This window comes from Cinclus cinclus, chromosome 6, assembly GCF_963662255.1.
Source record: "Cinclus cinclus chromosome 6, bCinCin1.1, whole genome shotgun sequence".
In the NCBI taxonomy this organism is placed as follows: domain Eukaryota; kingdom Metazoa; phylum Chordata; class Aves; order Passeriformes; family Cinclidae; genus Cinclus; species Cinclus cinclus.
The window spans coordinates 46,518,352-46,535,073 of NC_085051.1; the positions used below are offsets into that span (position 1 = coordinate 46,518,352).

At 38.7% G+C, this 16,722-nt stretch overlaps 1 protein-coding gene across 1 annotated transcript in view; it reads right to left on the reverse strand.

The window, feature by feature from the left end:
- The window catches only part of CCDC88C (coiled-coil domain containing 88C), a 94,628-nt gene that overhangs the window by 24,091 nt on the left and 53,815 nt on the right, over positions 1-16,722 (reverse strand). Inside the window, exons 11-15 of the mRNA XM_062494494.1 lie at positions 11,941-12,087; positions 10,121-10,265; positions 7,301-7,482; positions 4,099-4,236; positions 1,591-2,661 (exon numbers count right to left, since the gene is read on the reverse strand). Coding sequence (XP_062350478.1) covers positions 1,591-2,661; positions 4,099-4,236; positions 7,301-7,482; positions 10,121-10,265; positions 11,941-12,087 — 1,683 coding nt within the window. The remainder of the gene's footprint in view (positions 1-1,590; positions 2,662-4,098; positions 4,237-7,300; positions 7,483-10,120; positions 10,266-11,940; positions 12,088-16,722) is intronic.

Below are 16,722 nucleotides of genomic sequence, written 5' to 3' on the forward strand. Positions count from 1 at the left end.
TTATTCTGATACCTACTGATGCAGCCTGGTTAAATTCAGGTTTCTTTGGGAAGAAACTAAAGCAGAACCCAGTGAGGAATATACCAGAAGGTATATTGGAACAATGCTTTGCTGCTGTGCCAGTCAAGTGGTCTGTGTGGAAATGGCCTGGGGAGACATAGTGCCAGCTTGCATTTCTAAAAAGGACAAATTATTTTTGGTGCACAGCTAAGTGTGAAGATCCCTACCACTTAAAATTCTCTGAAATACGAATGCACCATAGAGATCTACATTGCTTGTATTTCTGCTAAAAGTCTTCTTAAACAACACATGAAGAAAGAACAAAAAAGCTACTGAAAAACTTAGCATAAAAAAGAAAATTATCCTGAATATCAAACAGAAGCAAGAATAAAATTTTATAAAAATACTTTGTTAAACTGCAGGTATTCAATAGTCCTCTGACATCATGAATTTAGCCATGAATTCATTCGCAGAGCAAGGTAAAATAACATATGATTAAGGTCAGTGTCAGTTCAGTGCTCTGTAAAGAGGTCCCTTCAAAATCCATGAACTTCTTGTGCAGGATCTATAGAAAGTAACTAAGGAAAAGAAGATGGGTTACTGTATGGTCTCTGCACTACTGGAAATCTGCAAAAGTCTGAGAATGGCAAGATTATAAAGGTACTCTCTTAGAAATTATATTATTTTATTAATTTTTAAGGAAAGTTGGATAGAAACATAACTTGGGACTGTGTCAAGGTATTTCTGACAGTTTATCTCCTCCTCAAAATTACACTAATGCTTCAAAAATTGAAATAAAACTAAATATTGAAGTAAGTGACTGCTTACTGTATTAATCTTGCTAAACCTATCTATTTCACTGAGCTACTATAGCACAACCCTTTTTCCTTTTAATGCTCCTGCACAGGAAATCCTATTTCTGGCAGGACAACAGCAGCCGAGACAGGCAATGAGAACAAGTTGCAATAATCTGAATCTGCTCATAGGCCACTTATAAGAGTGTCAGCTTCTAGCACACACAGCTTAGATTGCCAGTGTCCTAATGCTTGGCAAAGGGAGAGATCACTGCTGCTCAGCATGCTCTCACTCAGCAGGGAAGTATTTGGGGGAAGATGCTGCAAGGTAGCTGAAAAGCAAAATCTTGGTGCAGCTGGTTTAGATTGGTCATTTGGGATGGTTTAGTCTCTTTCAGAACATGGATGTCAATGTGGCCTCAGCAAGTGCTAGAAATTTCTAGACCTGAGAGTCAATCTTCCCTTTTGGAATTCTCAAGTTAGCAAACAATTTTGTGATCATAGTTAGAGAAGGTATCAAAGTCTTTGGTTAACAGGCACCACACAGCCGTTTTAAAATTTTATTCTGCATGAAAAAAAGACATTATTTTGAGACTTTGTATTGTGGACACAAAGTGGAATACTGCACAACTGCACCAAGTGCAGTTCTTGGCATGTTCCACTTTCCAAGGCAACACTTGCCAGTGACTGTTGTTAAGGCTGTGAAGATCTCCTGTGGAAAAGATATATCCCTTTAGTACTTCAATGAGCTGGGAAAAAAAAGCAGCATACACCCCAGTAGAATTGTTTTGCTTACCTCTCTCAGTGTAGCTAGTGTTCTCTTATCAATTGTAACTTGCTTTAGGAGGTCTTTATTGTCCTTTTCAAACTCTTTCAGTTTACTAGATGAATCTCTGAATCGAGCAATTTCCTTCTCTAGTGTCTTGTTTTCCTTCTCAGCAACTGCCAGCTTGACTGTACTGTCATCCAAAATAGCATCTTTCAGCTCCACTTGCTGCCAAAGCCGTTTCGTTTCTTTCTCTAGCATTTTTTTGTCTTTTTCTAGCTGAGACACTGCTTGTTCTAGGGCTTTGTTTTCCTTTTCTAACCTCTCTAGCCGTTTGGCAGAAACCTTTAGCTCTTCAAGGTTCCTCTGGAGGACCTGATTTTCACTCTCCATTCCTTGAACTTCTTTTTCTAATTCCTGGATCTTTTTACTGCTGTTGTCCACAATTTGCTGAAGTCTCTGGTTTTCAGAATTGATACTCTGATAACTTAGCTCCAGTCTCTCTGATTTCTTGTTCATTGCTTTTAACATTTCCACATTCTTTCTTAAGTCCTCTTTCTCCCTCTCCAAATCTTTATTTTCTGCTTCTATTTGTGCCATTTTTGTGCTGGTAAATCTCATGGTCTCTACCACTCTTCTAAGCTCCAGATTTTCTTCATCCAATTGCTTGTTGTCCCTTTCCAGGTCACCAAGCCGGATGGAAATATTTTGTAATGTGTCCAATGATTTTCTTAGTTTCCTGTTTTCCACTTCCAGATCGCCATTCTCTTGCTCAAGAACTTCCACTTTTTCTGTCACTATTTTCATCACTGCTGCCTTTTTTGTGAGCTGTTCATTCTCCCTCTCCAGCCGGTGGAGCTCTTTTTCCATTTCTTCCACTCTTTCCACTTTTTCTCTAACCTGATCAAAATCCTTTTGCAATTGTTTCTTCTCAAATTCCAGCTTGCTCAGTTTGCTACTTGTCTCGGTTACCGTTTCATGAAGGATTCTGTTCTCTTTTTCAATATCTTTCACTCTTGCCTCACTACTCACTTGTGATCTTTGTCTCAAGGATAAGACAACTTGATTAAGGTGATCATTTTCTTGTTTAAGGTCCTTTATCTACATAAACAGTTGTGCAAATGTTATTCATCTACCCTACAAATGTGGTACAAATTAGTCCTAAAGCAGAGAGATGATTGTTAACAAAACCATATCCATTTAATCCAAGACAAATTTCTCAGCGAACTGACTATAACCAAGAACCCAAATTATTGAAAAAATTGTTTCCTCTGGTAACTCATGATTTTAATAAATTAAAAACTGTGCTACATTCCTGCTACCATCCAAGAAGGCTGGGGTGGAAGGAGAAAGCAGACAGAGGACCTTCAGAGAATACCTTGGGGAAGATGCTTTGTTACTAATCATTCTTAATAGAGGGTATCTTTCTGTCTAGGTTTACCTTCATCTTTGGGATCTGAAGACTGAAATTATCTTTGGTAAGGTGCCAGGAACCTCAGAATACTTGAAAATGTAGAGCAGTTACAGATGTCATTAAAGACCCACTTCTGTAAGGACAGTACACTTATCCCACTGGTCAAATTTCAACTGATGTAATTGTAATTTAGACTGCAATTTGCATTTCATTCCTACACTAGACAACATCCACAGAAATCAAAAGGGCCTAGACCTGACAAAATCAAAACCTGTTTTTTTTTTAACATTTGGGAATATTTCTAGTTTTACTTTCTGCCCTACCTTCAAACCATCTATTAATTCCTGCCACAAAGACTCTGTGTTTGTTCTAACTAAAATGTAAGACTTTGTTGGTAAAGAGCAGTTTCCCAGGGAGAAGTCTGGGTAAAAATCCTTCAAGATGAAAAGAACTACACAAATAAGACGTTTTGCTTTTTAACTTTCACCTCACAAAAACTTAAGAGTAAATTTTAATACAGGTTGAGAATATTCAGACCAGTCTCTAATGATCTGTGTCTGTATTCTTTTCATTTGTTAAATTAGTACAAATGACACCTGCACAAACTTGTAATAAGAGTTTTCAGGCATTGCACATGCACACTGCACAGTGGTAAAAGCTGAAGGGCAATTAACATGTCAATCCAGAAGACATAAGTACTTCCTCAGCATCTCCTTTAAACAGAGCAAAAAAGGCTGGGTGGCTAAAGAAGTTCAACCAAACCGGTCATGACACACAGGTGGTGGAAGACCAATCTTCAGCAACAAAGTGGGGATTTATTTGCACATCCTAAAACCAGTTGGTATTCCACTCAGTAAGATCCAAGGGCTTTTTTCCCTCAAGGGGAAATGTCTGTTAATATAGTAGCCTGAAGATTCCCTTATGGTAACAAGAGCAGGAATCAGCAAAACATACTGGGCTTTTACACTTGAAGAAGCTTTTAACCTCGATTTGAACAAGTTCAACCTGCACTTAATAGCTCTCAAATTGCTTTATCTCCCTGAGAGAACCAGATGCTCTAAATGGCATCCCTGAATTACCATTACTGAGCACACGTTGCTATATTACATTTGAGAAGTTCTCACCTGTCTGTCTTTGTCGGCTTTTAGAGTCTCCATGACAACTTGTAGCTGCTCTTTATCTTTTATCAGCTCCTCACTCAAGGTTTCCAAATCTTGATTGCTTTGCTTCTCTTTTTCAATTTGATTTTGCAACTTCTCAATCTGTGTGAAGAGAACACACCAAAGCACATCAACCACAGCTCGACACAAGGACTATGTGCACTTTTTAAGTAATTTTGAAGACCAGAGAGAAATGAGACAGGGACTATGGCTGAAAGACAAAATCCCTCCCTCCTGCAGTTACCAGTCTCAGAGGAGGAAATGGACTGTCTTGCTCTTCTCACAGTGCTAAGAATCTTCTGCATACCTTTAAAGATCAGAGCATATAAGGAAGGCACAGCAGTAAGAAATGCTTAGTTCACCTGCCTGCTGAATGCCCTGTTGTGCTCCTGTCAATAGTGATTAAGTTTCTGGTGCTTCCCTTCCTGAAGGACTTGCCTCCTCCTGCCCTCTCCATCACTGATGGTCTTACTCTACCAGTGAGTGCAGAGTTATTGAGACACTTCAGTGAGCAACAGCACTATAAGACCAAAACATCAACCTAAAACAGGAACAGAGGAAAAACACTAAAGCACTGGAGTGACCAAGTTTACACTCCTACTCCCTGTCTTCTGTTGGCCCTCTTTTCCCCAGCAGGTGACAATACTGTATTCGAAAGATTTATGAATAAGGCTCCAGTCCTACAACAAAGTTTTCTTACTTATTCATTTTGAAAGCTGTACTTGTAATGCATGAAGAACAGAAAAGCAGTAGCTCTTCAGTACGTAGAGCCAAGAGGTTCTGGGAACTATACTCCCCAAGTCAGGAAATAATTCCTTTTTAAGCTTACAAAGTACTGTGAGCACCTACAGCTCTACACAAGTATCAGCTCATTTTTGTTTTGCTATTATCAACTCTGCCAACTGTGAAAATGTCAATGAGAGGGGTATTAAACCTAATTCTTACAAGTGGGAAATAGCTGGAGGCTGGGCTCTGCCTGTGTCAACATGCCCCTCATTACAGGAAGTGTTTAAACAAGCAGGGTCTGCCCAGATTGGAGATAAGGAGGGCTCAGCAGTCAGAAATGTAGCCATGTGGAGGTTCACTGGTGTCAAAGGAGCTGTTCAGAGAAAGCTGCAACAAACTCAGTAGTTCAAAAACAGCTGATCTTATCTGCACTTCCCAGAAAACTGGAGGCAAGTAAGACACTACTGTTCACAGATCTTTTCAGTAAGTCAGAAAGGCACAGACAACAGACAGGTACTTGGACAGCTAGTACTTGAGTGCACCTAGAAGGAGGGTTTTCTACTACTACCTCCCCTGAAAACCTTGAAAGAAAGGGAAAAAAATGTACATAACTTTTCCTTTATAGCATCTCCTCTTTTACTTCCTGAATAATCTTGTTTCAGCTACATGATCCCACCAACTAGATCAGCAGATAAACAAGCATATTCAAACAACAATTTTTGAAAGTCTCAGTGGATGAAATCTCAGCTCAGCTAAACGGCTTTAGGGAGACAAGATTTTACTACAGATATCTCAGGAAAGTTACCAAAACAACCCCAAAGACATAAAACATTTGAGAAAAATACTTCTTTATCTCTTGTTCTCTGACTTACACAGGCTTGACTTTAACAATCCTCCAGAGCTCATGCACTCTCCCCTGCCCACTGTAATAATAATTTTGCAACAAATCAGAGACTTTGCCTATTGTTTCCCCTGGCACACCTTGCTGTATTCAAATTGAAGGGAATCACAACTGTTGGCACCAATACAGTGCTGTAACAGGTGGTGCCCTCAGGAATCTGCCTGGGGCAAAGCCAGAGGGTGACCAGTTGTTCAAGTGACTTAAATTGCTGTACACCCCAGGTATCTGCTGAGTGCTTCCTATGCCTCCATCTCCAATTTTAGGCATGTAAATTAGAGCAGGATTGAATTGCTTATACACAACAGGTCATAAATAGAAGTGTGAAAGGGAAGAGTAGAGTGAACTTAATCTTTGCAGTTTTCCTTGTTCACAAAAGAAAGAAAAGAAGCAGAACTGATATCAACTTAGCAAATTAATCTCTCCAGAAGATGGAATGATTCAGTGCTGGATGCTGTTCTCCCTGGCAGAGAAATGGGCTTGTTACAATCTAGGAATCCATAAGCAGCATTTCATATCTAGGTGCTTTCTCCCCCTGACCTTTAAGGGATTCAGCTAGCTCACAGGCAAGCCAAACAGAACTGAAATCATTGCATCAATGTCTCACACACACAGGTTACAGCAGTAATGGGAAAAGGAGAAATGGGCCTTATATTCTTCATAATTTATGAACGGTAGGAATGTGTAAAAATCCAACATGAAAATGTTTTATACTTTAGAGTAGGAAGCATCTTTCTTCCCCAGCAGCACTTGGCTCAATTCATCAGAACTGAGGATTCAAGTAACTAGTCAGACAAAAATAAAGCTTAGGTAGTTGAAGGTGAACTGAGCAGTGTGTTTCACAAGGCCAAGCAGTAAGCTGGCATTTGAGCTAAATGTAATCACAGTTAACAACAGAGTGCAACACACACATATGTGTAAGTAAATTTCCAAAGTGATGACCTACATGTTTGTCACAAAGATTGAAAGAACTGAGATGTTTGCACAGAGAGAGAGACACTAGAGAATTTGTAACAGCCAAGAGGACAAGAAAAAGCAGGTCCAGGACTCTGGACAGCAAGAAAGATATTTAGCATCCAAAATCACCACTGCAATTTTGCCGAATTGTAAATTTCTGAATTCACCTGTGTAATTTATTTGAGTTACATGTAAAAATTATTGAACTTTCAAAAACCAGAAACAGTTCAATGTGACTATGGCTTCCTATTCCAGTAATGACTGTTGTGAGACAACAGAAAGGGACACAATCAACAGTACAATCTGATAGGGACAAACAGGAACTGAGAACCAGCTTTAATTTAACAGGAACAGTCACTTTTTCTTACAGTGATGCACATAAACAGGCAGTGAAGCAGAAGGCATTAAATAAAATTATTAGAATTTAATTGCATTAGAATGCAATTAAGTAGATGGGACCAAAATCGTGGACAGTCTTACGGGGATCATGGGTGAACTCCCTGAAAACTCTCACCATTCAGGAGTGCTGCACAGCCCTGTGTTTGAAAAAACTACGAGCTCTGTTGGTTCCTGTGAGCAAATTACCTTTTTGCTAAGCTGCTGATTTTCCTTTTCCAGTTCCACAAACTTTAGGCTGCTCTCTCTGGAGGTCAAGGAGGCATCTCTCAGCTCTTGGATTGTGTTCTGCAAGCTCTGATTATCCTTCTCTAGCTTCAGTATTCGACTTGAAGCACATTCATTCAACTCAAACACAAAGGACTTTCTGGCTGTTGAACACAAGAAGCAGAAGGTGGCACTAATCAATTCACAAAAGTCTCCTGAGGTACGCAAGATCCACTTGGGTGAAGATTATTGCTGTTGGTCTTACAGTTTCAACTTGACTGCTAAGTAAATACTTGGTTAAAAACAGAACCTGTTTTCACAGATAACCATTAATACCTTTAATAAATAGAGCACTATCTCAACAGTCAGCCATCTCAAAAGTTGCTTACTTTCTTAACTCTTCTTAAATTTGCTTTAGTCATGTTGGGAGCATGTCTAATGTTAGTAACAAAATATACTTTGATATCATCTCATTCTTTCATCGCAGGAAATAAATTGAGGCAGAAAGTAAAACCCTGCTACTGAAAACTCAGGTATTCAACCACATTTAGTCATAGAAACAATTCTTACTAAAGAGAATTCCAGTGCTTATCTTTACAACCTTTTCATCAAGAACATGCTGAATCACAGAGAATAATTTACTGCTGGGTACACAGGCACAGGACACCAATCAGAATGCTGATCTGAGAAGTGTCTGAAGTTGAAATCTCAGAACTGAAAAATGTATTCAAGTTTTACAACAGAGATGCTATTTTACTCAATGCTTGTAGATCAAGTCTCACTACCTCTCAGCCTCAAAATCCATCACCTGAGCCTCACTGCTCTGTTAATTTCTCCACCCAGCATTTGAAAAATTACAAGAGCTTCTTGTTCACATGAAATAATTGCCACCCATCATCTCAAAACCACATTTTGTATTAAATTACTTTAACACTGTCTTTAAATCTAAGAAAATTAATAACTCCTTCTAAATAAGCACTACAGTACACTGAGTACTTTAAGCTGGCAACTTTCTGAGATGGGTAAAATCTTGTTTGTCTATTCCATGAAGCATCACCTGGACAGCTTTGGTCAGCTGAAGATTCAAATAGTTAACATTAACTAAATACTCCAGCTGAGTTCTGTTCTTAAGTCAAGTCCACATAAATTACTTTTTCCTGTGCTTATTTTTAAAATTATTTTTAATAAAATACACTGAACTAGCTAGTAAAATCTTCTATCTGCCACTCTTGCAGACTCAACTTGATATCTAGGAACAGGAGATTTTCCAAAAGAATTTTGCAGTCTGACCCTGTTTGTACAAACAAGCTGCATTCAGAACAGCAACATGGATTGAAATAAAACTTCTTAAAGAGAATTACTGTAAAATCATAACAGCACTTCCACGAAATAGAAGTCCAGAGTTAAATGTTCTTTCGAAAAACAAAAAATAAATTTCAGCTTCCTTCACCATTACATTTTCCTACTGAATACAAGTTTATGGATGTTCTCAGTTCCTCATTCTTTTCTTTGGTTAATCAGAGTTTCTGAAGCTTCAGTGCTAAAATGCTAAACATCAGTGCAGAGATAAATCACTCAAGCAAATTTTGAAAGTTATGTTTGATAGAAATTAGTGAAGAAAAGTTAACAAAATAAAACTAGCATTCTTCCTTCTATTACATCAATAGTGAAAGCAAATCAGCAAGGGAACAAAACTTGTTATTTTAAACAGGCCACAAAATTTAGGTATTTTTACATTTTCCTGAAATACTCTTGATCAAAATTTCTAAGTTTTGACAGAACTGTGTTTTTGCCTCACTAGCACAATGAGCAATAGCCTTGATTACAAAGAAGGAGTAATAGAGTGACATTCATTTCTTAGGCTAACACAACCTGCTTTGCAAGATTATTATTTAGAAGTAACAATTAACTAGCCATTAATCTTATGGAAGAGAACTCAAATCCTAGACAGCAAGATTTCAGACTTAAGTGTCAGCCACACAGCTGTTTTACAAAACAAAGCTATTCTAGACAGTTTCACTGAAAACATCTGCTTACTCTAATTTATTCCTTTGTCCTCAAGTTCAGCAGTTCCTGGTACACAAAGCCAAACATTCAAGTCTTAGCAAAATAAAGTGAATACTCAATAAAAGCTGCATGTTGAATTAGAGGAAATAGCTTATATTTCCCAAGTTCCACTTAGAATTGTTATTTAGGCTGGTATGATAGACAGAATAAATGTAAAACACAGAAACCAATGCTAAAGCCTGTCCAGTGAAGAACAAATTAGTTATGTTTGTGACAGTTATGGAAATCAAACCAACCACTCAAAGAAAAAAAAAAAATCGGCCAGTTTTTTTAGCTGTACACATTTTTCAGTATCTAGTAAAAATAAATGACTTCAGCATACATTACTTCCTGGGACTTAAAGACCAGTTAATTGTGTGTAATAACGGTACTAAAGAACACTAAAGATCACAGACTCGACCCAACCATTCAGTTAGAAATATTCAGTGTGACATTTCTGCTGTGTCATTTACAAAGCTTTCTTTTTTTTTTTTTAATTTTTATTAAGGTGCGATACTTAAATGTCACTGTCTCAGTGATGAACAAAACAAAAGAAAAACATTCTGATGCTTTCAAAAGAAAGTGAAAGGAAGATGAATACATTTTAGAAGTTAAAAAAAAATCAAGGACAAAGTCAAGTGGCTGAGTGAGGGAAGTTTTTCAATCTTGGATTCAACTTCTGTTCCCATCTCAGTCAGCCAATCTGTTTATTCTGAAACAGACCACAAACACCACAGCTACCCAGCTGGTACTCACTATCTGCAAGATCAGTGCTTTTAGACAGTTGTTCCAGTTCCCAGCCTAGGTGTGCAGATTCATTCATGCTCTGTTTCTGTGCAATCTCCAAGACCATGTTCTCCTCCAGCAGCTCTTCAATTCTCTTCTTGTCTGTGTCCCGGTCCTGTGAAAGACACGCATGAATGAAAGCGTGTTCACCTCATCCCTGAGATTCTAGGCTGAGGTGCTACAAGCACAGTGTATGTTGAGGGTAGAACAATCTCCTCAAACATTGTGATTTCATAATGAAATGGGTCCTCAGCTTTAAATGTTTGCTGTGGGCTACCTATATAAGGCACAGAAAGCAAAGCCCAACTGGCCCCGTTTAGCACCAGCTCTGGTCCATGATACACTTGGAGAGAGGGGGATGGCAAGGACAGTACAAGCCAGGACTAGTATGGCAGACTAGATTCAAAATGTCTCCACAGCTAAGCTCTTCAAAAACATGTAGCATCATGCTCTAACACACTGGAAATTCTTCAGCTAGAACCTTGAATTCTGCAGAACTTCAATTTATCACATCGTATGGACACAGTAATATGGATCAGCAAGTAACACCTGCCTCATAATTTGAATTCTAACTCCTGAAAAAAGATCTGGAGAATGAATCTATTGTTGCTTCTTATGACTATTTTGGACATTTGCTTTTGTGGGAACTGAAATGCTGCCTCAGTGGTTCTCAAGCTGTCAGAAATCATAACCAAAAATTCATTAAGTCATCCAGAAAAGCATGCAAAATCTCCAGCAACTTCGGAAAAGCTGAGCAGCACACAACCTTTATAATATCCTGAATCATAATATCATAAAATGGTTAGGGATAGAAGGGACACTAATGATTATGCAGTTCTTGCCATGGGAAGGGACACTTCCCACTAGACCACATTGCTCAAAGCCCTGTCCAACATGGCCTTGGAATACTTCTAGGGATGGGGCATCTACAGCTTCTCTGGGAAACCTCTTTCCATGCCTCACCACCCCCACAGTAAAGAATTTCTTCTTCCTACTATCTAATCTAAACCTACTCTCTCTTAGTTTGTAGTCATTCCCCCTTATCCTATCATCACACGCCCTTGTAAAATGTCTCCCTCTATCTTTCTTTTAGGCTCCCTCCAGGTACTGCAAGGTACTCCATATTTTTATTTCAGACAGAACCTGCTGAAAACCCTGTATAGATAAACCCACAATAATTCAAATCATGGCGGAATAATAAGAGGAGGACAGTAAATTAAAATACAAGAGATAAAACAGTATTTAGTATTTCTAGTGGGTTTTTTAAGTCCATTGTTGCATTTTGTTTGCAGACAGTAGCCTCCCAATTACTACCTTTCCTTATTCATGAAGCAATAAACCATATCTCTGATTTACACAGAGAAATTTTTGAATGTTGTGATATTTACAGTGGTAATGGATTCTTAAAGACAAATAGCTAGGGATTTTGTTTCAAGTAAGAAAGACTATTTACTAGAGTAGATTTTATTTCCTACATTTAAGAGACTACTTCAACAGATTTTAGTATCTCCATTAACAAAACGTATGAAAGCAGTCTGTATTTTAAAATTGTGATATACCTTCTGTGGAAAATAAAACTCAGTCTCATACAAAGTAGCACTGGCAGCATCTGCACTGTTAACATTACACTATTTCAAGAATTCATGTACAGAAAGTTCAATCTAAAAACCTTTTCAAAAGCACTATTGATTTACTTGCCTGTCTCCACCAGTTTTTGTGACCTGTTTTCATAACATAATGATAAAAATGAAAGTCAAAAAAATTAGCATAACAAAAAAGAAAGTGCATACCAGCTCTACATCATGAAGTTTGGATTTCAACTGCAAATTTTCCTTCTCTAATTCATGCAGCTTATCACCACGAGCTCTTGCCACTGTTAGCTGTTCCTCCAGCATGGCCTTTGTTTCAATTAATACAATGTTGTCCTCTCTTAATTCCTAGGGGGAAAAAAAGTAACAGTGTTAATTTCTTACTGACTTTTCATAGACCAAGTTACTTTCATAAAGTGACCTTGCAAAAAACAAGAAGGAAATATGACTCGTTTGCTTCAAAGGAAGACTTTTACCTAATATTTTAATGAGAGATGTTTTACTTACATAATGACTAAGAGGTAATAAATCTAATATTTCTTCAAGTTTATTTCCTGAATTATACAATCCATGGAGTTTCTTTTGCTTTATTACGAGGCTAGATCAAGATAAGCACATGGAAGAGCAACTGCTCTACTCCAATCCCACTGTCACAATACCAATTCCTTTGCCAATTCATCGTAGTTTCTTATTTTCCCAGCTTGAAAATAGATTATTTACTTTCAAGGAATGGAGAACAGAATCCATCAATACATTCAAGATCCACACTGCTGTTTCAGTACACTCATGTGCAAATGTCTGTTTAATAAAATTTCTCTCTCTCTCTCGTGAACAGAATCTTAATTCATATGAACAGTAGAAGTTGTTTTACATTTAACACTCCCTGCTACTTCCCCAGTAAACACATGAGCATAAACTGCACAAGCCATGTTGTTTACTCATTAGAGCTTTTGGATCTGGTTTTACTGAGTAGAAGTTTAATCTATTACTTTGCTGTAGCCACAGCATTAGAAGCAAGTTAATTATACTGCACTGCTATGGTTCCTTACAAATAACAGATGAAATTCTGCATTCAAGTATCTTATTCTGGAAACATGAAATATCCAATACATGAAATCTGGCCATGAAATGCTGGTCATGTTTTAAACACATTTATCAAATATGTCTCATTTTAAGCTGTAATAACTCACTGCTAGCTTTTACTTTTGTTGATCCTCAGATAAGCCTTGAGTACAAGACAAATGTTCTATGGCAGGAATGCATCAGCATTTCAAAGATTAAATAGATACAGTAAGGAATTTTCCCCAGATGAGTTACAATTGGGCAAGAAGCAGATTGATTCTCTACAGAAACTTTGTCATTCTCCGATTTCCTCCCTTCTCTCCCCATCCATTCTGCTGTTCCAATGAAATATGCAAAACAAGAAAATGTGCAAACAGGACAAAATGTTTGACAAGTTTATTCCTGGATAACTGACTTCAAATGTGATGTCTCTGCTGACACAGTACTCATGTCTGGTCTCTCAGACCACAGACAGCCAAACCAAGTAGATTCCTGAAAGATCACCAGGCATGAGAAATCACTTTCACAGCTTAATCAGCACATACATTCTCATTTTTTGGGGTGGAATCAGCCTTAAGAAGCCTTATATGGCTCACTTATTTAAAAAGCAAACAAAAATAAAAGAATAAAAGAAAAGATAGATGCAAAGAATGAGTTAAGAGTGTCTAATGATCTGCCTTTTGATACTACAGGGGGCCATCATTTAAAAGCCTTTCATAGTCAGAGCTGTTTGTTGCAGCTTGACTGTATATGGCATAATATGGAAAGTCTACGTTACAGAGTACCATACTGGCCTTGATCTCTCAGTGGGTCAGCTACCAACTTGCAAATCATGAGACAAAAAAATTTCCCTACTATAATAACACTAAAAGGACAAGTATGTCAGTGTTTGTGAAGAGGTTCATCTTCAATTAAAATGTCTGAGTATGCAAGTAACTAAAATAACAATAATACTGAAACACTAAGGTTACAGAATCTGCATTTTGGGCCAAGTCTGAGCTAACAGGGTAACTTCAGGGTGGGCAAAGTTAAAAGGCTGACACTAAACAGATGACAGACTGGAAGAAGTGTGTGGCACAAAAACTGCTGGGTGTTACGGAAGCTGCCAGAATATCTGTAATGAAACAGCAATGTGCCAAGAGTTTACTTTGCTAGATCACCACACTCAATCTGGACCACAGCCCTAAGAACTAAAGTGGTGTCTGACCTCAAAGACATGACCTCATAACTATCCTTAAAACTGCCTACCAAGCAAGAACTGGTTATTTTAGTGTCTCACCAAGAGTCAAACTATGTGCCAAGTATATACACAAATGCAGGCTCTGGTACAAACCATACACCAGTGGGAACTGCAGTATATGGAAAACTGAAGCACCTTCCATTGAGCACCTAGGATGGGCAGTTATGCCAGTTCAAAGTAGTTCTGATGAAATATTAAATTAATAACCAGGTGGAAGTGCCTGCTGTGACGAGGTAGACATTGCTCACTCTCAGATCACCATGATCTGAGGTTGTCTTAATATCGAGAAGTTCATACAATTTAAATAATTAGTCCATGGGAGCTTTGCAAAGTTACATCTCAAGGCCTGGGAAGCAAAGCTGTCCTAACTGAAACACGTCAGCACTAACATCTCCCAGAAGTTGCAGAAATAAAATAGCTGACCAAAAAAATCTATCTGGCTACAAATCACACTTCTTAGACAGCAGGTGGTGGTCATAGGGACGTGCTGCTTCCACTGGATTTAAAGTTCATTTTTAGTTGAATTAACAAATTCACCAACGTTATTTTAGACCTATAAGTTTATTTTTAAATCAGCAGCAAAACCAGTTGGCTGTGTATTTTTTTTGTTTTGTTTAATACACCGAGTATAATTCAGCTTTTGCAGTTTCTAAAATGACTTATGTATTGTGGTTTGATGCCCTATCGACTATAACTCAAAATAGCTTTAAGAATGTGCACTGTGCATTCAGATGGTTACAATTAACTCTGGGGATAAGTGGCTGCACAATCAGGGTGTGTTGCCACTAGGAAACTTTTTCAGTAGCTAAAGTAGCAATGAGATTGTTTAAATTTGAAGGGAGAATTTGCACCTGCATCTGGACCCAGTTCAAACCCTTGCCTTCTGGCAGTTCAGAAGCTGTTGCTACTGAGCCATAACACAGTTAATATCTTGTGATAATCAAACACTGAACACTCATATGGCAACATATAAGCTTTTGCCTTTTTTTTTTTAATTGATAGAGATTGCTCCCGTCATCCTGAATAGGAATTTTATTATGGTTGGTGAGAAGGTGGGAAACTGGGCAAAGCATACTCCTTGGCCTTAGAAAATAATCTCATCCCACGAAAGAGCAAAAGGTTCAGTGGAGACAAATCCTGGAAGGGAGCTTCACACTGCAGAAAAGCACCTCTGTGAAGGAAGCCCTGCACTGAGCAGCTCCTTCACATTCACAGTTGTGACCTCATTAAGCCACATCTGCAGGAAGGCTCCAGAGGACATTCATGTTCCCTGAACAATGGTTCAACTAAAATGTCACTCCTGAACAAATCGTAAAGACGTACAGAGAAGGGAAGCACCACACAAGCCCTAAATGTGTTACAGTGAGATACAGATTTGAACCTTTTGCACTCCTCCTACAGTACCAGGAAGGAAAAGATTTTAAGGGTTCATTTAATAGCTTTCTGCATGGATGCACAACATTAAATCCTCTTCTCCTCACCTACCAATCTGGCAGTGCTTATTAACAACCCTGTTGAGACTCTATGAGCCTTAAGGTACCGCATTACCACAGAAAAGTGGCTGATGCTGAACACACCGACGTTTTCACTGTGTGCTGTGGATGATTTTTCAGGTCTTAAAGATTAGAGTTGAGCAAGCCATTGGCAACCAGTAAATACCATGAAATTAATAATCACTGTACTGTCTAGAGGTAAAAATCTCTACCTGTTACACCCCTGAACAAATCCAAGCAGAGACTATATTGACCCCAGACATTAATTCTTTCAGGGGGGCAGAGGACTTGAGTCAGATTTGACAGAAAACTGAAGTCCCATGGAAAGCTGGATACTAGCTAATATGCACAGCCTTCGTGCTACTCTATGACCATAAAAAACACAGAATAGAGCCCTGTGGAATCCCCTGAATGCACCAGCCTTGAGACCAATGAAGTTTGCTTACTGCTCAGTGATGTCAGTCCATGGCTGAGTCAAAACTTGATCAGTGATGGGAGAGGGAGTGGTGAGAATGTGAAACTTGCTGTTCTATTCTAAACCACACAGCATCCTGCAGACAGCTGTGCAATCCTGTTGGCCGTTAGAAAAGCTCAGCTCCTACAACAGTACAGTAGTAATTTGGAGCTATGGCTCCAAATTAGACATGTGCCAGATCAGATCATATTCCTGGTTCCACTACTGTATTTGTGCTGGTTTTGGCTGGGTAGGCCAAATGGCTAGTATGGGGCTGTGTTTTGGATGTGGCTGAACACAGTGTTGATAATACAGAGATGTTTTTGTTATTGCTGAGTAGGGCTCACACAGATCCAAGGCCTTTTCCACTTTCTGTGCTGCCATGCTGGTGAGGAAGTTGGAAGTGCATGGGAAAGTGGGAGAAGACACAGCCAGGACAGGTAACCCAAACTGACTGAAGGGATATCCCAGACCATGCGGCATCATGCTCAGTATATTAAGCAGGAAGAAGAATATGGATGGGGAGGACATTTGGAGTGATGGTGTTTCAGTTTCCAAGTTACCATTACACATGATGGGGCTCTGCTCTCCTGGAGATGGCTGAACACCTGCCTGTCCATGGGAAGCAGTGTATTAATTCCACGGTGTGCTTTGCTTGTGCTTGTAGCTTTTGCTTTCCCTATTAAACTGTCTTTATCTCAACCCATGAGTTTTCCAGCTTTCACCCTTCCAAT